Source organism: Ailuropoda melanoleuca, chromosome 17, assembly GCF_002007445.2.
Source record: "Ailuropoda melanoleuca isolate Jingjing chromosome 17, ASM200744v2, whole genome shotgun sequence".
In the NCBI taxonomy this organism is placed as follows: Eukaryota; Metazoa; Chordata; class Mammalia; order Carnivora; family Ursidae; genus Ailuropoda; species Ailuropoda melanoleuca.
The window spans coordinates 10,747,490-10,767,586 of NC_048234.1; the positions used below are offsets into that span (position 1 = coordinate 10,747,490).

At 40.6% G+C, this 20,097-nt stretch overlaps 1 protein-coding gene across 5 annotated transcripts in view; it reads left to right on the forward strand.

Moving 5' to 3' along the window:
* Positions 1-1,420: 1,420 nt before the first annotated feature.
* The window catches only part of AKAP10 (A-kinase anchoring protein 10), an 86,860-nt gene continuing 68,183 nt past the window's right edge, over positions 1,421-20,097 (forward strand). For 3 of the 5 annotated variants that reach the window (XR_004621832.1, XR_004621833.1, XM_011227025.2), the window contains exons 1-3: positions 1,421-1,652; positions 11,811-11,858; positions 17,689-17,871. Coding sequence is in view for 3 of the 5 variants with exons in the window: in XM_011227025.2 (XP_011225327.2) it covers positions 1,565-1,652; positions 11,811-11,858; positions 17,689-17,871 (319 nt within the window). In the remaining 2 variants the exon portion in view is untranslated. Of the gene's footprint in view, positions 1,653-2,511; positions 2,604-11,810; positions 11,859-17,128; positions 17,182-17,688; positions 17,872-20,097 lie in introns of all 5 variants that reach the window. The other 2 variants (XM_034647419.1, XM_019801387.2) reach the window with 2 other exon arrangements.

Genomic DNA, 20,097 nt, shown 5'->3' on the forward strand with positions numbered 1-20,097 from the left:
TGAACACACATCCACTCTCAGCACCAACTCAGGTCAAGGATACACTAAGGCACCCAGAGCTTCGGCCAGTCTCTCTTTCTTCTGCCGGTCCACACTTTACCCAGGCAGCAAGAGGTCCGATCTTTGGCTTTGGAGGACACTCTCTAAGTTTGAAATCCAGGGTTCATCCCTAGCTAGCTTGTGACCTTGGGCAAGATGTTTTTCTGTGCCTAGTTTTCCAAGATTGACCCAAGGACTATTATTAATCTGGAGGGTTTGGCACAGTAACTGCATAAAAAACTTATGAAATAAGTATCAGCTGTGACTACCTTACCTGCCCGGGGCCAAATCAAACCTATTAAGTTGCTCTAATTATATGGTGAAAAGACCCCGGGTTCTAGTTATAGTCTCAACACTGGCATTTCATAATCTTGGACAAGTTGTACTGGTCCCGTTTCCCCAACCGTCACATGATGGACTTCACTGATTACAAATACAAAAACAAAAGAAACCCTCAGCGAACATTTATTGAGTGCTGTCTTCCAGACTCCTTCCCTAAAGGAGCACACAAAAGGCTACGATTATTACCCAAGGAGCGCACTCGCCAAGCGGCGAGGGACAAGGAGTGGGGGGAAGACTTGTTTCGCTCTGCTTTAGGGATGGATGGAGGGCCAGAAGATTCACTGGAAAAAAGGCATTTGAACAAAGCTTGAAGGATAATTCACCAGTTTGCCTTGTAATTACTGGCGATGCCTTTATGTTACCGTCCCTTTCCAACTTGAGCATTCGCAGGAATTTGGTTCTGAAAATAAGCCCACTTCTCCTTTTTTTACTGCCGAGGTCACTGTGATTGAGGAGCCAGGGGAGCCGCATAAAGCGGATTATGCCTCCGCTTCCCCCTTTGAGGAACCTTGACCTCCTGGTACCCGCGCGACCGGGGAAGGGTGGCGGGGGGGGGGGGGGGGGGTTCCGCTCGCCTGGGACAGCAGGGCCTGGCAGTGCTGTGGCCGGACAGCGCCTTTCAGCCTAACTGGGACGGAGAAACAGGAGGGGCTAAGCCGGAGCGTGGCAGTGCTGGCCTCGCCTTGTGTACAAGGGCACGCTGAGTGCCCACGGCCGGGCGCCCCAGCCCTGAGACGCCGCGCCATCCAGCTCCGGGGTCCAGGGTCCGGGGTCCAGGGTCCAAGGTTCGGGGTCCGGGGGTGGGGTGGGGTGGGGAGGGCTCCGGCTCCGGGAGAGTCAGTTTTGCGGGGATGCCATCTGTATCTCTCCACCCGGGGAAACGACACGGGACCTGGGAAAGGGCACAGGCCGCACGCGCGCAGGGTCACATGGGCGGGCCGGGCGCTTGCCCCCGCACCCACGAAAGGAGGCGGGGATGGGGGGCGGGGCCGGCGGTGCGGCCTCCCGTGAAGCCTCGCGCGGGGAAGGACCGGAACTCCGGGCGGGCGGCTTGTTGATAATATGGCGGCAGGAGCTGCCTGGGCTTCTCGAGGAGGTGGTGGGGCCCACACCCGGAAGAAGGGTTTCTTTTCAGGCTAGTGCGGCGGCCGCTGCGGACCCGGAAGTCCGGGCCGGTTGCTGAATGAGGGGAGCCGGGCCCTCCCCGCGACAGTCCCCCCGCGCCCTCCGCCCCGACCCGGGCCCCGCCATGTCCTTCTTCCGGCGGAAAGGTAGCAGAGGGGGCTCCGGCAGGGAGCCAGGCCGGGCCTCAGGGGCGGCGGTGGGGCAGGTGGGCCTGCACGGGCTTCCTCCCGGGTGGCGGCGAGGCCCTCGGCCTCCGCGCAGACGCCCCCTGCGTGCCTTGCTTTGCTCCCGGACTCTGCAGGGAGGGAGAAGGTGGCCTCCTCGCGCGAGGTCAGAGGCGAATTGTCTCGCTGGTCCAAAAGTGTTTGCCGAAGCCCGTACAAGTTAATGCCTGTTTGCGCAAAAACAGTTTTCGCGTTTGTGTGCGTGTGTGTCTCAACTGTGGATCAAGAAAAAGGAAATTCCTTTAGTACCGTGTTACGGAAGTCTCCGACTTTTCAGAATATTGAGGGTTTTATGTCTAAAAGCAACACGTGAAAAAGCTGTTTTCTTCAACTAGTGCTGTTTTCTAGTTTCCCCTTTTTTGGGGGGGTGGGGAGGGGGATCCTGCAGTTCCTAAAATAACATTCCTTATTGCTAAAAGTTCCCTAATGAAGACTTCTTTTGATGACTTAGCAAGTTGACTGTTGGAACGCTCACTTTGTAAACTACTTGTATTTCTGATTTTCAATTGTAACAGCTGCCCAGTTTTTAAGTAGAGGCAGCTTAATTTTGATCCTGGATAAAGTTGGTGTGTTGCATTAAAAATATATATCCAGAATGAACAAGTGTAGGTCTTTTGGATGATAGTAGTTCTTTCAGTTCTTGTTATTTAAGAGAAAAGGTATCAGAGAAAAACGAAAAAAAAACACGCTAAACCATATCAGGGACTTGGGTTCACATGACTGCTCTGCTACTGTCACCCGGGATAGAAAAGTGTTAACCCACTTTTTTCTCCTCTCTCAGCCGAGAATTAGATGATTCCAAGACCCCATTCAGATATGAATTGAAGAATTCCTTTTAAGTACATGCAGAGTTTTAGTAACTGATGTCATGGGGTGAGTGAATGAAACTGATGAATGAATGAAAGTACTGCTGAATGAAGGACACCTGTAAAATGGTACAAGGAACTTTTGTTGATAATGTACCTTGTAGTTTATAGCTCTAATTTGACAGTGTTGAAGTAGTTGGTTTTTTTTTTCTTAAGGGGAAAGAAAGCATTCTATGTATAATGAGGCAGATTGCATGTTGCATAATAGACTGTTGTTTCTGTTCAACAAATACCTTTGAATGTCTGCTGCTTGGCAGGCACTGTGTTAGGCCCTCATAATTAAGCACTGAACAAGACAAAGTCCCTGCACCTATGGAACTTATTGTCTGCTGGGGCAGACAGACAATAAATCTCTCTTTCAGTATCTGTGTGTATTTACAAATTGATAACATGTTATGACAGAGATACCATGACAGGAGAAGCATATTTTGGTTTGATGTTAGAGAAAGGCCTCAGCAGGTGACCTTGAAACTTAGAGCTGAGGGATCAGTAGGAGGTAACAGAGGCTAGAGAAGAGCATGTTCAAAGGTTGTGAGTCAAGAAAGAGTTTTTGGGGGCGCCTGGGTGGCACAGCGGTTGGGCGTTTGCCTTCGGCTCAGGGCGTGATCCCAGCGTTATGGGATCGAGCCCCACATCAGGCTCCTCCGCTATGAGCCTGCTTCTTCCTCTCCCACTCCCCCTGCTTGTGTTCTCTCTCTCGCTGGCTGTCTCTATCTCTGTCGAATAAATAAATAAAATCTTTAAAAAAAAAAAAAAGAGTTTTTGGTGCCCTTCAAGAAAGGAAGGCAGGGCACTGTGATTTGGCCTTAGGTAGACAAGATTCAGAGCTTTGTAGGCCATAGTTAGGTTTTATTCCAAATGCAGAGGCACTATTTAAATTTTCTTTTCTTTTTTCTTTTGAAAGAGCATGGGGGGGGGCGGGGGGGGCAGAGAATCTTAAGCAGGCTACATGCTCAGCATGGAGCCGCCGCGTGGCTCAATCTCATGACCCTGAGATCATGACCTGAGTTGAAATCAAGAGTCAGACACTTAACGCATGGAGCCACCCAGGTGCCCCTTAAAATTTTTAAAGAGGAATGACTTGATTTTATGTTATAAAAAGATCATTGTAGATGCTTTTTGCAGACTGAATGTGGCAAGAGGAGAAGCTGGAGATGCTTCTGCTTAGGGATCCCATCCAGTCTTTAAATACCATTTTTAAATACCACCTATATGCTGATGACTCCTGAATTTACATCTCCAGCTTGAATTCTCTCCCCTGAATTAGGAATGGTATACCCAACTGTTGGTCCACTTTGTACCTCTACCTAATAGATATAGTTGTATCTATTAATGGAAATAATAGACTAACAGATGGATCTTTCACTTACTATATCTAAAATTTAACTCCAGATTTTTTTTCTCACTTGTAAATTGCATTTCTGGTCTTTTAATTGCTCAGGCTAAAAGTTTAGTACCTTCTTGAACCTCTCTTTCTCTCCTGCTGTATATCTACATAAGCAAATCTGCTAAGTCTACCCCAGAACGTAACCAAATTCAGCCTTTTCTTACCATCCCTGATTATTAACTCCCTGCTCTAGGTGGTCATCTTTGTTTAGATTGGGCAGTTAAGGAAGTCCTCCGAGAGGATGTCATTAAAATCTCAGCTTAAATGTTAAGAGGAAGCTGGTTTTATGAAAGTAGAGAAAGCAGGGGTGCCTGGGTGGCTTAGTTGGTTGAGCGTCCCACTCTTGATTTTGGCTCACGTCATGATCTCACGGTTTTGAGACTGAGCCCTACATTGAGCTCCGTGCTGAGTGTGGAACCTGCTTGGGATACTCTCTCTCCCTCTCCTTGCTTGCTCACTCACTCGCTCACTCTCTCAAATAAATAAAATCTTTAAAGACAAAAAGGAAATAGAGAAAATTATTTTGCTGTAGGCTTCAATTTGGTTTCCATTCTTCCATCCTTGACCCCTGTGGTATATTTTCAAAATGCACTATGCCACATCTCTCTGTTCAGATTCCTCCAGTAGCTTCCTGTGCATGGCCCTCCTTAAATCTAGTTCCCATTTCCTCTCTGTGTTCATCTGCTGCTCTCCTTTTCCATCACTGTTCCATTTATATTGGCCTCTTTGTTGTCAAATATATTCCCCCCCTCAGGGCCTTTGCACTTATTTTTTCTCTCTGCCTGGAAACCTCTTCCTACAGACACCTACTATTTTGTTCTCTCATCTCCTTCAGGTTTTTGATCACTTGGCATCTTGGTGAGGCTTTCTCTGTCCATCCTGCTTTTAACATTCCAGCCCCTGCATTCCTATCTTGCTTACTTTCTCTACAGCATTTATCAGCATCTGCTTTTCTATGTATTTTATTAAGATGGAAGCTGATTTTGTTCACAGCTGTATCCCCGTGTCTAGGTCAGTGCCTGGATATAGTTAGGAATTTAGTAAATATTTGTTGAATAAGTGAGTAAAAACAAAAAACTATCCACTAGTAAAAAGTGCTGAGCAGGGAATTTAAACTGATGTGGGAGTAGATCACAAGACGACAATATTTGTTTAGCTATTAAGGGAAGGCTTGTCTGACAAGATGGTATTTAGTTTGAGATCTGAATGAGGGGAAAGAGCCAGCCTCACAAAAGATCAAAGGAACTGCATTCTAGCCAGAGAGAACTGAAAGTACAAAGGTCCTGAGGCAGGAATAGCTGGGTGTGTTTAAGGAACTTGAAGAAGGCTAGAACTTACTGGGTTTGGGATATGTTTTGGAGATGGAAATACCATAACTTGAATAAGTGATTGGAGTAAAGAAAAACTGGGAAAGCCTTGGGCTTAGAGCTTGGGGCAGGAAGAATTGAAAACTGTCTTTTGGCAATTTTGAGTTCGTGATCATTGACATCCATGTGGATACATCGGGGAGACAGTGGGATGTATGAGTCTGTAGTTCTGGAAAGAGGTCAGAAGGTGAGATCTGGTTCTGGCTTTAGACATATTTTGCAGGGGCATCTGGGTGGCTCAGTTGGTTAAGCCACTGCCTTCAGCTCAGGTTTATGATCCCAGACTCCTGGGATCGAGCCCTCTATTGGGCTCCTTGCTCAGCAGGGAGCCTGCTTCTCCCTCTCCCTCTGCCTGCCACTCCCCCTGCTTGTGCTTCCTTTCTCTCTGTCAAATATATAAATCTTTAAAAAATATATATTTTGAATAACTGATGGTTAATGACATGGGACTAGATGAGATCACCTAGAGAATACATAAAATATGTCAATTAGTTACGTTGGAAGGCTAAGGCTGTTACAACAAAGATACACTGAAGTGTAATGGCTCAAACAAGATAGATATTTTTTATTACCCTCTTGAGTGTAATGGTCCAAGTTCACTTGGTGGCTTTGCTTAACATTCAGAGATTACTTTCCTCTCATCTTGTTACACTTCTTTCCGTTAGGATGTGGTCTATTTTGTCAAAGCTGGGTCATAGCCCTTTGTGTCTGTCCTCAGTCCTCTGACCCATGCTAAGGAGGAAAGAGAAGCTTTGGCCAGAAAACGGCACATAATCATTTCTGTTCATATTCTCTTGGTGAGAACTTAGTCATATGGTCATAGATAACTGCAAAATCTTCTGAGAAATGTAGAGTAACTAGCCATCTAGTAACTAGCTACTAAACTATAACCCTCTTACTAGAAAGAGAAAAATGAGTTCTGTGGCCAGGTAGCATTTCCTGCCATACTATACACAAGAATGGAGCCTAGGTGAGAGCTTTGGAGTTAAGCCGGCTTTTAGAAGTTAAATTGAGGGCTACCTGGGTGGCTCAAATGGTTGGGTGTCTGCCTTCAGCTCAGGTCATGATCTCTGGGTCCAGGGATCAAACCCCATGTCAGGCTCTTGGCTCGACAGGGATTCTGCAGCTCCCTCTTCCTCTGCCTCTCCCCCTGCTTATGATGTCTCTGTTCTCTCTCACTCTCTCAATTGAATAAATAAAATCTTTTAAAAAAATTAAAAGAAGTTAAATAGAGGACATGAGCAATTGACGAAGGAGAATCAAAAATAAAATGTCAGTTATATAGGAGTGTAATATCATGGAAGGTAAGAGAAGATAATCTTTCTTTCTTTCTTTTTTAAAGATTTTATTTATTTGTTTGACAGAGAGAGAAACAGCCAGCGAGAGAGGGAACACAAGCAAGGGGAGTAGGAGAGGAAGAAGCAGGCTCCCAAAGGAGCAGGGAGCCCGATGCAGGGCTTGATCCCAGGACTCTGGGATCACGCCCTGAGCCGAAGGCAGACACTTAACGACTGAGCCACCCAGGCGCCCCAAGATAATGTTTCAAAAAGAACGGAGTATTGTGTTGAATGTCACTTGCAAGATCCAGATAGAAATAACTACTCAGTTTGATAATGTGGAAGTAACTGATGACTTTGAGAGTGGTATCGGTGGAATGGGTTGGAGGGAGAATGTGAAGTGTGGAAAGTAACAAGAGTAAAATTAAAAACACCCTTTTCAAAAAACTGCAGTGAAAAGGAACTGAAAGGGGCTCTTGGGCTAAGGGGGTTTTTTTGTTTTTTTTTTTTTTAAGATAGAAGATGCTAGAATATGTTTCTATGCTGATAGGAATGATCTGGTAGAGAGGGAGAAAACGATACAGAAGAGAGAGGTGTTACTTGTGCAAGTAAAGTTCTTGAGAAGTCCTGAAGAATGGGATTAAAGCCTGACTATACCAAGATTTGATTAGGGTACATTGCTGTTGTAAATGGCAATTGGTAGGACCACTTGTATAAAGTTTAAAAACCTTCAATCAATGCTATATGTTGTTTACAGATACAGAAATATATTACAGAGTAAAAATGTGGGTGGAAACAATAAATACTCAATTCATGAAATTATTTCCTAGGGAGAAGGTGGAATAAGATCAGGGAGAGACTTAAGTTGCACATGCATGTCTTATTTCTTTTGAAAATTTTTCAGAAGCAAATATAGCATAATGTTAAGATTTGATAAACCTGAGTGTCACTCAAATTCTAGTATTGTCTTTGTTTTAGATGTTTCATAATAAAAAGAAATACAGAAACAAGAAAAAGCATAGTCAGCAGTACAAAGTTAGGTAGCTGAAATAAACCTAAATAGATCAGTGGTCACAATAAATGTAAATAGACTAAATTCTAGCAAAAGACTATAGCTAAAAGACAAAAAGTCAGGCTAGATAATAAACCAAGATCCAGCCGTAAACTACTGAGAACACAACCAAAACATAAGGACATAGAGAAATTGAAAATAACTGGATGGAAGGATATAGCAGACAAATGTTACCCAAAAGAAAGCTGTGTGGCAGATGACATACTTGAAAGCACAAAACATTATGAGGGCTAGAAAGGTCACTATATTATTATAAGATGAACAGGGTAGTAGGAAGATAAAACTCTGAACTGCTTTGTACCTAATATCAGTCTCACATAAAGCAAAATATTCATAGTCATAGTTAAAGTTTTAAGAAGGATATTCTTTAGACATCAAGAGCAGTAATCCACATTAAACAGAAATGGGCTGTCCCAGTGAAAAGACTAGATTCCTCCTGTATACTGTTTAATATAAAAAAGATCATGAGAAGGTTAAAAGCAAAAGGATGGGAAAAGGGATATTAGACAAAAAGAAAGCTACTATAGTCTTCACAATAGCACATACACAAAACAAAAAAGAAGGGAAATTTAAGTATTGGGAGGGAAGGGGAACAAAGGAATCATTAGTCCCAGATAACATGATTGCATATATTAAAAAACTAAAAATCTACACACATACTATTAGAACTCATGAAAGAGTTCGGCTGGGTTTTTAAAATACATGTGTTTATATGTAAGTATTTAAAACTCAGTTGTACCGCTGTATGTCAGTAAAAACAAAAGACTAAAATCTTTATGGAGTTTACAAAACCTAATTTGATGTCAAAGGAGACCCAAATAAATAGATATATTGTGTTCATGGATAGAAAGACTTAATACCAGAAAGCTGTGAACTCTCTCCCAAATTAATCACTCAGTCAGTTCTACTTTAAAAATTCCCGTGGGGGTTTTAGGATCAGGACAAGTTGACCTAATAATTATTAGGGCAGAGAGTTTCGAAAGAGAGTAAGGTAGAGGACTTGGCCCTGCCAAAGGCTGATTATATGGTTAGGTAATTAAATGCCCAGAAACAGAGCCATGTATGTATGGGAACTTGGTAGATAAAGAGTTCCTGTTCAATTGGGAAATGTGGGACTAATCAGTAAATGATGTTTGCTATCCCTCTGGCAAAAAAAAAAAAAAAAACAAATAGGAAAAACAAAAACCAAATAAAATTTTCTATCTCCTATCATATATATCAGGGGTCAGCAAACTTTCTGTAAAAGACAAGATGGTGTCCTTGTAGCCATAGATAGTGTGTTAACAAATGGACATGGCTGTGCTAAACTAAAACTTTATTAATAAAAAACTAGGGATAGGCTTGATTTAGTCCATGGGCTGTAGTTTCCCAATATCTGACAAACATAAATTCCAGGTAGATAAGAGCCCAGAATTTTAAAAAGCAAAACTTGAAATCATATGGAAGAAAATACAGGGGAAAAAATCTGATCATGGGCTAGGAAAGGATATCTTAAACAATAAGACATAAGAAAATACAATCCACATAATGTAAATTTGGCTACATTAGAATTTAAAGCTTCCATACAATAAAATACCGGTAAGTTATTTGCAACACAAAGGATTAGTATCCAGAATATGTATGGAATTTCTACAAATAAGTAAAGGACAAAGGAATTGAATAGTTTAATACTAGAGAAATTCTTACATATATACATAGGAAGACATGTACTAGAATGTTGATCACATCATTGTTTGTGATAATGAAAACTAGGAAATAAAACTGAAATGGTCATTAACAGGAAAATGAATAAATAAAGGTGTATTTTAGGAATTAAGAAGCTAAGGGGCACCTGGGTGGCGCAGTCGTTAAGCGTCTGCCTTCGGCTCAGGGCGTGATCCTGGCGTTATGGGATCGAGCCCCACATCAGGCTTCTCCGCTGGAGGCCTGCTTCTTCCTCTCCCACTGCCCCTGCTTGTGTTCCCTCTCTCGCTGGCTGTCTCTCTCTCTGTCAAATAAATAAATAAAATCTTAAAAAAAAAGGAATTAAGCAGCTAAAATGAATGAACTAGAGCCACACGAATGCATCAATATAGACAAGTCAAATTATGGGATGAATATAAGTTTCATGTATGTGTAGAAGAATGCTATTCATGTCATTTTTAAAGATGTACAGAATAATTGCATGTTTTACACTCATGTAGTAATAGTCTAAAAACATACGTGGTAGTAAACACATCTAATTTAGGGCAGTGTTTATCTCTGGGAAGGGAAGAAGAGCAATGGGATCAGGTAGTGAGTCAGAGGACCCTTTATATAATATTTGGGGGGAAAGGGAAGTAAGGCAAAACACTAATATGTGATAAAGTTGGATTGTGTGTGTACGTTTCTGTTTGAAATATGGACTAGATCTGATGAGAATGTATTGAGGGTGACAAAAGTGAAACTGTGGAGGTATGTTTTAGTGGTAGAATCTTGGTCTTAGAAGTGGTTTCGGTGTGGGAAGTAAGGGAGAGACATGTTAAGAATGACTTCGAGATTTTTGGCCTGAGAAACTGGGAACTGGGGTGGGAGTGTCATTCACACACAAAAAAATGAAAAGTAATGTAAACCAGGTTTGGGAAGAGATGGTACATTCCATTTTGGACCGGTGTAATTATAGAAGAGGATGGGTAGATGGTTAACTAAGTGAATTTAAGGTCAAAAAGGATTTAGACTAGAAATAGAAATTCAGGATTCATAGCTTATCTGCGGTATTGAACACCTTCAGGATGGTTACGGTCAGCCAGGAAATACATATGTGTACACAGTGAAAAGAAAAGGTGCTCAAACCCTTTTGTTGAGAAACTCCCAGTGGGTAGAGGAGAAGTTGGCCAGGCGATAAACTGAGAAGGAGCAGCTAGAAAACTGGGGGAGTCGAGTGCCTTGGAAGTCAAGACAAGTTCACGTTTCAAGCGAGAGATGTAGTCAGTTGTCAGGTGCTGCGGTAAGGGCTGCAACCCAGTTACTTCTGCCACATTTCCTTATTTCTTTTCTTCCCAACAGCAGTGATCGGTACCTGAAATGATCTTGTTTTTGTCCGTGTTTGTCTCCACATTCTTGTATACAGACTTCTCGAAGACAGGACTGTTCTTTTCTGAGCCGGGAGGGTGTCTGGCACATACAAGGCACTTAGATATTTGTTGATGGATTAATTCATCAGATACTCTTGAGAGCTAGTTATTTCCTGCTACTAGCCTTTCAGTGTTAAATGTTTAAGAGCACAAGTAGAGAGATGGTCATTTTGGGATTTCTTATTTTGATAGGCTTTTCATGGTAGGGTTAAAGAAAATTTAATGTTGAAAAAAATGCAAGAAAAGGAAGGAAGGTTAAAAATAGTCTTATGTCAGATCCTGTAAGAGTTCACGCTTTGCTTAAGCTGCCATGTACCTTCCTTTCTTGGATATTATATTATTAGCATATTTGCAGTAGAATTTCTACTGTTTCATATAATGGAGAAGAGACTGTATAGCTTTTTAAGAGAAATTATTAAGCCTTAATATTAGATATTTAGCATACAAATTTAGAATGTTTGTATTTGATGCTGTGAGGGGAATACACAAGAAGTAAGATATGATACACAATCAAAGAACTCTTGTTCTTCAAGATGCATCTAGTAGTGGGCATATTTGAATGATATTAATTAACATCCTAAACTTACTGTGTGCCCGTTACTCTTCTAAGCCCTTTACAACTATTTATTTTTTCACTCCTAACCCTCTGAGGTAGGTGTTGTTATTACTGTTCTAATTTTTATAAGTCAGGGAAATTGAGACCCAGAGAAGTAAAGTAACTTGTCCATGATCACATGGCTGTGTAATAAGTGGCAAGCTAGAATTTGAACCCAGGTATTCTGACATTGTCTCTCCATAAGCACGCTGAGTGCTGTTGACTGAATGATGTTCAAAGGTCACTTCCTTAGAGAAACTTCCCCTGACAACTGTCTTGTCCTGTCCCCCTGCAAGGCAGTTATTCCATTGTTGTACAACTTTGAATATTCATCTGTTAGAATAAAGCTTATCTAATTTTTACATCATGTAGATAGGATCTTTTTGACTGTAGAAGTTGGTCATGATGCTCTTTTATCTTCCAGTGAAAGGCAAAGAACAAGAGAAGACCTCAGATGTCAAGTCAATTAAAGGTGAGTTCAGCGGCATTCCATTGTATTAAAAAGTGATGTGCTTTACATTAATAGGCTATTTAACCCTGTTATCTTCCCGCTTCTTTTGCCATTAATCATCTCTGCCTTTTATAATTATTTATGATTGTGACTTATTTCCTTGCTCAACCTGTATATTCTTCAACACCTTGCATATGATAGGCTTTTACTAAGCATTTATTGGCTGTCCTAGTGACACAGTAAACCAGTGCCCTCCTATTAATCACATGTTTGATTATTCCCTAAAATCAATGAGTTCACTTTATTTTTTAATTTAAGATCAGTGAATTAGCATATAGTGTATTAGTTTCAGAGGTGGAGTTTAGTTATTCGTCAGTTGCATATAACATGCAATGCTCATTAGATCCGGTGCCCTCCTTAATGCCCATCACCCAGTTACCCCATCCCCCCACCCACCTCCCCTCCAGCAACCCTCACTTTGTTTCCTATAGGTGAGAGTCTCTTATGGTTTGTAGTTGACTTTATTTTAAAAAACAAAAAGCTAGGGGCAGCTGGGTCTGACTATTGGTTTTGGCTCAGGTCGTGATCTCAGGGTGGTGAGAACGAGCTCTGTGTCGGCCTCTATGTCAGGTGCCCCACTCTGCACAGAGTCTGCTTCAGACTCTCCCTCTGCCCCTCCCTACTGTGTGCACTCTCTCTCTCTCTCTCAAATAAATAAATCTTTTTTATTTTTTAAATTTATTTTATTTTAGAGAGAGAGAGCGAGAGAGCACGAATGGGGAGAGACGCAGGGAGAGAGGGAGAAGCAGACTCCCTGACAAGGAAGGAGCCTGAAGCAGGGCTCGATCCTAGGACCCCAGGATCATGACCTGAGCTGAAGGTGGACGCTTTACCGACTGAGCCACCCAGGCGCTCCATAAATAAATCTTTAAAAACAAAGCAAAATAAAAAGTGAAAAATACTGTGAACTGAGCTGACAGTTCTGGAGTAAAGAACTGCCACTTACAAGGCTTGGTTTTCTGTTGTTTATCCAGAAGTGCGGATTATTACTGTTTTTACTTTTCTGTTACTTTGAATGAATGGTCTTAACTTAAAATTTATTCGGAGTACTTTATTGTAATCAATATATTGTCCTTGTTTATAGGTTAAAGCATTGCTTTTTTAGGTTGTAATCTCTACTATAGTTTTGACTGATTTCACTATGTCAGTTACAAAGATTGGAATGGAAAATTATGATGGAAATTATTTATATAGCCATTACATGTAAATTTCATAAATGAAATTTATTTACATGAGATCTGTAGATTGCTACTTAGATTTTCCTTTCAAATGTTTGTATCTTGTGTGGCTACTAGCACTGACTATTAACCATATATGCTCAGTTTGCTGGAGAGAGACTAATTATAACTTACACGATTTGTAACATTAGGGAAGAACTAGGGAACCTTACAGTCTTAATTTTTGCTTATTTCAGATAATTTAAAGCCGGTTGGATTCCATGTTGGTTCATACTGCCTTCCTTAAGCAAAATTTGATTGGCTTTGATAAAGGCTTCAAGCCCTTAGCAAGCAGCATGTGTAAAGACTAGATCTGAATGTAGAAGGAAAGGATTTGATGTCTCAGGCACTTTAGATTTCTCAGGTCTTCTACCCTGAATTCTGCTACTAACAGTATGACCTTGGGAGGTCATGTAACCTTCCTCAGATTCTTCATTTGTGGAGTAAGAGGGCTGGCCTGCCTAACTTCTAAATCTGTACCAGGCTAAAAAATTCCATGTTCCTACCCTGTAGGAATGAAGCCAGCTAGCATTCACTGGCTTACCTTAGAATCATAGGAAGCAATATAGGAAACAGGCCCTCAAGAAGTTTACAGTCTGATTAGAACTTAGACCTGGAATAGTAGCAAATATACCAACATACTAATAACAACCATTTCTCAAACACCTGTTCCATTTTAAGCGTTAGCCAGAACTGCAGCTAAACAAAAAAAGACTTGGATCCTGTACTCATTGAACATATAGATTGGTAGGGGAGAGAAACATTAATCAAGTGATTTCACAGATGGCATGGGCTAGATCTATAGTGACAGAAATAAAAGAGAACTGGATTGATCAATTTAGAGCTAAAATGGATAGAACTTTGTTATTGATTAAATATGAGGTGTAAGGGACAGGGACATTTCAGATTAACACCTACTTTTCTGGCTTGCCTAACAGTGCAACTGGTGGAGAACCAAGTTGGGAAATTATATGTTCAATTTTGGCATGTTGGGTGGGAGGTACTTGGAGACATTTACATATATTATTTTATCCACACAATAATTCTAGAGTCTGAGTTTCTAACCAAAGGTACAAGAGTGCTTTTCTAGAGTCTGGCAGACCAAAGTTGAAATCCTGCCTGTTGAAACAATTCTTTACTATCTCATTGACTTACAGCAAAGTATTTAACTTTAGTCTGTCTGTGTCCACATCTCCAAAATGAGGAAAATACCAGTCTTGCACAATTGTTGTGAGAGAGAATGAAATAATGTACCCCCAAAGAGTGTGCATCCGGCAACCAGTGCGATGCCTGGTGTGTTGGAGGTACTGTATTGGTAGCTCTTGTTTTCTAGCTGTAGCGGAAGAGGCCCTCAATATGTTGACTTAGTTAAATGAAGTACTGTGAGGAGTTGAGAGGAATTTGAGATCAGCAAATGGTTTCTTAAGTGTAGGGAAGATGTTGTAGAAATGGGACTTTATATAAAAGTTGAATAATAAGGATTTGAAAGAGGCAGTTCTCTTTTCCCTACCAGCCCAGCTTCTTATTTCTTTGAGTATATTTCTTACTTCTTTGAGTATATATTGGGCAAAGGGACCTTCAGACAAATAAAGGGGTATTTTTACAGAAGATTGATACCTAAGTATAAGGGCCTTAAAGACCAGAACAGAGAGTTGAGACAGAGAAAATAGGGAGCCTGTAGGCTTTTGAACAGGACACTGATGCTTTACAAACGGTATTTATGAAAAGGTTGGTCTGGAAAAGTTTTGTGGGTTTCCAGACCCTAGTTCTTTTGCTGTAATACAGAAAGGCCTGTACTAAGGGTGTGGTATTGATAATAAGCAGGTAAGTAGATATTTAAATATCTTTAAGGAAAAATCAACCAATCTTGGCAGTTAAACACGTGGAGTGAAAAAGAATGGGTCCGAGATTTTGAGCTTTGGAGATTAGCAGATTGAACAGAGACAGGGAAATTGAGTAGGAGAATTAGTTTGGAAGAAGATGCAGTGAGTTTGATATTTGGACAAATTGGTCTGGATGTGGTAAAGTGAGAAAAACTAGCAGTAAGGAATTAAGACAGGCCCAAAGCCCAGATAAAGGGCAGGTCTCAGGTACAGGTCAGGGCTTCTCCACTGGGGTTCCAGTTCCATAGAGGTGTACCCTACAGGCTGTTGCCGAGAGGTCCAGGTCCAGAGTGTGAGTGAGACTTTCCCCTTGAATCAGCCAGAGTTACTAATAACTCTTTTTTTTTTAAATCTCCTTTAGGGGCGCCTGGGTGGCTCAGTCGTTAAGCGTCTGCCTTCGGCCCAGGGCATGATCCTGGCTTTCTAGGACCGAGCCCCACATCAGGCTCCACTGCTGGGAGCCTGCTTCTTCCTCTCCCACTCCCCCTGCTTGTGTTCCCTCTCTCGCTGGCTGTCTCTCTCTCTGTCAAATAAATAAAATCTTAATAAATAAATAAATAAATAAATCTCCTTTAGATATCATTTAGATTTTAGGTACCTATTTTATCTAGAGTTTTATCTATTTTCCAGATGTGCTGGGGAAAAAGAGGAGTGCTTACAGGTTTAAAAAATATGTCCAGAAAAGATGGCTCTAGTAGTAATTAAAGGTTTGAGAATAAATACTGTTTCTAGCAGAAAGAATAAAAGAACAGAGAACCTCAGAAAGAGGAGTCATGGAAGGAGACCACATCTGACATAGTGGGCATTTAAAAAAAAAATTTTTTTTTTTAAGTTTTTCTTTATTTGTCGGAGAGAGAGAGAACACAAGTAGGGGGAGCAGCAGGCAGAGAGAGAAGCAGGCTCCCCGCTGAGCAAGGAGCCTGATGCAGGACTCGATCCCAGGACCCTGGGATCATGACCTGAGCTGAAGGCAGATGCTTCACCGACGGAGCCACCCAAGCACCCCTAGTGCGCATTTAATTACTGTGTTCTAAGGGCTTGAGAGGCAGGCACAGGTAGAAAAGGAAAATATGGAACAGGTAGTACTATGGAGACCAAAGGAAGATAGACTGTCTGGAAGCAACATCTAAAATAAGTTAATAGTTCTAACAGAGAAGTTCAGAAACAGGAGGAAAAAAAAGCCTTGCACAAGTAAATTAATGGCGTTTTTTTTTCGTCATATATACCTAAGTAGGAAACGATTAGTCTTATTGCATGGTATTTGTAGCTTGTTGTCGATACAAGAAAACTAGCTATTACTGTTTATAAACTTGCTGAAATCACTTTTGCTTTCTTCAATTTATCATGGAAATAAAAAAAAAATAAGACTTTTCTTCTAAAACTAAAAAAAATCTCTTGAAGACAACTCCGTTGCATCATTCTCCCACCTCTTAATGAATGACTAGTAAATACAGAAACCTGACAAACAGGTATGGACATTCGTGTATTTACCTGCTTTATATTTATAAAAACATCTCAAAGAGTAGTAGATTGAACTATAATACTGTGTATTCTTCATAAGAAATATTACCTGGTATTACTCAGATTCTGTGTCTGAGAACTGTTTGCTGAGATTGAGAGTGCTTATCTGTTGAAGATGTAATAAAATGAATGGTGCTAGTAGCTACAAGTTGAGTTCTCTGAGAGTATTATCTTGAGGGTAATCTGTATCATTTCTATCCTTTTGTTTTGTTTTGTTTTGTTCTGTTTTGTTTTGTTTTGTTTTGTTTTGTTTTGTTTTGTTTTGTTTTGTTTTGTTTTGTTTGAGAGCTCAAGCAGGGGGAGCCACAGGGAGAAGCAGACTCCCCGCTGAGCAAGCATTCCCAATGCGGGACTTGATCCGAGAACCATGGGATCATGACCTGAGCCAAAGGCAGATGTTAACCGACTGCGCCTCCTGGCGTCCCTTCTATCCTTCCTGCTATAGCAATGTACTAGGCCAACACTTCTTAGAAACCTTAAATAAGAGTCATTAATATTTGAGTGGAATAAGTAGGAGAGATAGAATGTTGATCTAGCTATGGCAGTAAGGTCACAGGACTACTTTGACAGTATTCTAATATTGACTTGCTTATTTCCTATTAACAAATAGGTAACCTCTTTATTCTGATGGCAATAGGATATTTCTTCAGACTACTAAAGAAGGTATATTTTGTGAGTTTTTTAAATGTGCTTTATCTTTGAGCAGCTTGAACTTTGATCATAAGTGTCTTTCATTAGAGAAATTGTTACCCAATTAAAAAAATAAGTATTCTGAAGAGTATTTTTCTCATTTTTGCCCCATTCCAAGAGTTTAGTTTTGTTCCTTGGACAAAAAAAGGGTTAAGGAATTGAAAAGTGTCCATATATCAGAATGTTTTCTGGCTTTGGTACTTTCTGTCATCAGTAGAAGTTCTCAAAGAAACATCTCTGTTTTAAGTTCCCTTTTTGGCACAGTATTTTGAGAGTTATACATAACGATGGGACATTTCTTTCTAGTTTTCTGCTGCTTGATTAATTTACCTTTCCCTTAAGTATTTTTTGTTGAGTGTGCATACGTAAGAGAGGTGTTACAAAACTTAATTTTTGAAGTTCTCTTAAGCCCTTTATGAGACATTTTTAGGCTATCAAATTGTGTTTAATTTTTGACCTTTTTTTTTTTTTAAATTATAGCTTCAGTATCTGTACATTCCCCACAAAAAAGCACTAAAAATCATGCCTTGCTGGAGGCAGCAGGACCAAGTCATGTTGCAATCAATGCCATTTCTGCCAACATGGACTCCTTTTCAAGTAGCAGGACAGCAACACTTAAGAAGCAGCCAAGCCACATGGAGGCTGCTCATTTTGGTGACCTGGGTAAGTGACTCATGTTTTGTTAACTTCCAGTAGTAGGAAGGATTTGAATGTATGATGTGAAACTCTTGCTGGAGGATACTAGAACTGTATAATGGGAATGGGCTTTGAAAAAATGTATTTAAAATAACAGTTATAGGGGGCCCTGGCTGGCTGGCTTAGTCAGTAGAGCATGTGACTCTTGATCTGAGGGTTGTGAGTTCAATCCCCATATTGGGCTTGGAGCCTACTTAAAAAATAAATAAAATTTTAAAAATAAATAAAATAACAGCTACAAGTATAATGAATGATATTCTATTGTGTTCCCATAAGCATAAAATATGAAGCATTCTCAATTAAAAAAAAAAAAAAAGAATGGGCCATTTCCAGAAGAAGAAATATATTTGACCACTACTTATATGAAAAGGATGCCTTATTTCACTCAGACTCAGGGAAATGCAAATTAAATAATGAGTTCCTCCTAACACATCAGCAGATATTTAAAGTTTGATCATTTGAATGTTAACGGAGATGGAGAGAAATGGCTATTCCTATTTAGTGGAAGTGTAAATTGATGAGGATCTTTTGGAAGGCAGTTTGGAAGTATTTATCAAAATGTAAAATAGAAGATCTAGCCCTCAGATGTATTCACACATATGCAAAAAGATGTGCATAGTATAAAGCTGTTTATTGCAGTGTTGTTTGTGAAAGCAAAGAAATGAGGAACAGCATGTAAATACCTATTAATGGAGAAGTACTCAAATTGTGGTATTCCTGCATCTGAAGTATTGGGGAGCCGTTTAAAAGCCTGAAGATGACATAGAGAAATATCTAAGGCTAAAGTGCAAAAAGCAGGTCCCATAGCAGTGTGGGTAGTAGGATCTCTGTTATATTAAAATAACTTCTCCCCCCACCACCCCCGGCCTTCCCCAAAAAAAGATATGCAGGAGATCGATGTTTTGTGAACTTTTGTTACCCAGAGTTCTACACTTATAAAAATTGCATGTCGTGGTATCATAAATTGAAGAAAATGAATAAATTGATGTCTAATAAAATTAGTCCCTTTTTTGACATCTTTGCTTAACATTTCTATATATTCAAAGGTGTCAAAGTGTTTATGGGTCACACTCAGCAGTACGTTGCAAACAGCATTCGTGTTGATCACAAAGTAAAATTGTAAGTTTTACTGGATTACTTCTGTGTTGCTGGTGGGAATGTGAAATGGTATAGCCACTCTGGAGAACAGTTTGGCAGTTTCTTACAGAGCTAAATATGCAGTTGTCACATGACCCTGCAGTTGCACCCTTTGGCCTTTATCCCAGAGAAATGGAAACTTATATTCAAAACTTATTAACAAAAACCTATACCCCAATGTCCATAGCAGCTTAAAAGCCAAAAACTGGCTGTCTTTCAGCAGGCGAGTGAATGGTTAAACAAACTGCTACGTGCATGCCACAGAATACTACTCAGCAATGAAAAAGAGCAAACTATTGATACATCTGACAACTTGCATGAATCCCAAGGGAACTATGCTGAGTGTAGAAGCCAATCCCAAAAGGTTATATGCATTTTGATTCCATTTGTATAATATTCTTGAAATGACAAAATTAGGGAAATGAAGAACAGTGTAGTGTTTGCCAGACATTAGGAACAGAAGAGGTGGTTATAAAAGGCCACATAAGGCATCCACGTGGCATTGGAACTGTTCAGTAGTTTGTCAGTTACATATGATAAAACTGCATAGAATTACGTATGATAAAATTGCATAGATCACGTTGTATAGAATGAAGTCCACAGGTGAAATGGGGAAATCTGAGTAAGATTGGTGGGTCATGTCAATGTCGGTACCTTGATGTGATGCTGTACTATAGTTAACTGTGTGACGTTACCATGAGGAACCTGGGTAAAGAGTACGTGGGATCTCTCTGTATTGTGTCTTAACAGTTGTAGTTGAACTTACCATTATCTCAAAGTTAAAAATTTAATTTAAAAAATTGTAAATCTTGCAAAGGATCAGGATTTCCTGAAGTTCAAGGAAGTCATGTGGACAAAGATGCACTGGTTAACGTTGAAAATGAGACAGCCAGGGGGCGCCTGGGTGGCATAGTCGGTTAAGCGCCCAACTCTTGATTTAGGCTCAGGTCATGATCTCAGGGTCTTGAGATAGATCCCTGTGTTGGGCTGTGCTTGCTCACGCACACATTCTNCTCCCCCCTCCCAAAAAAAAAAAAAAAAAAAAAAAGGAAAGAA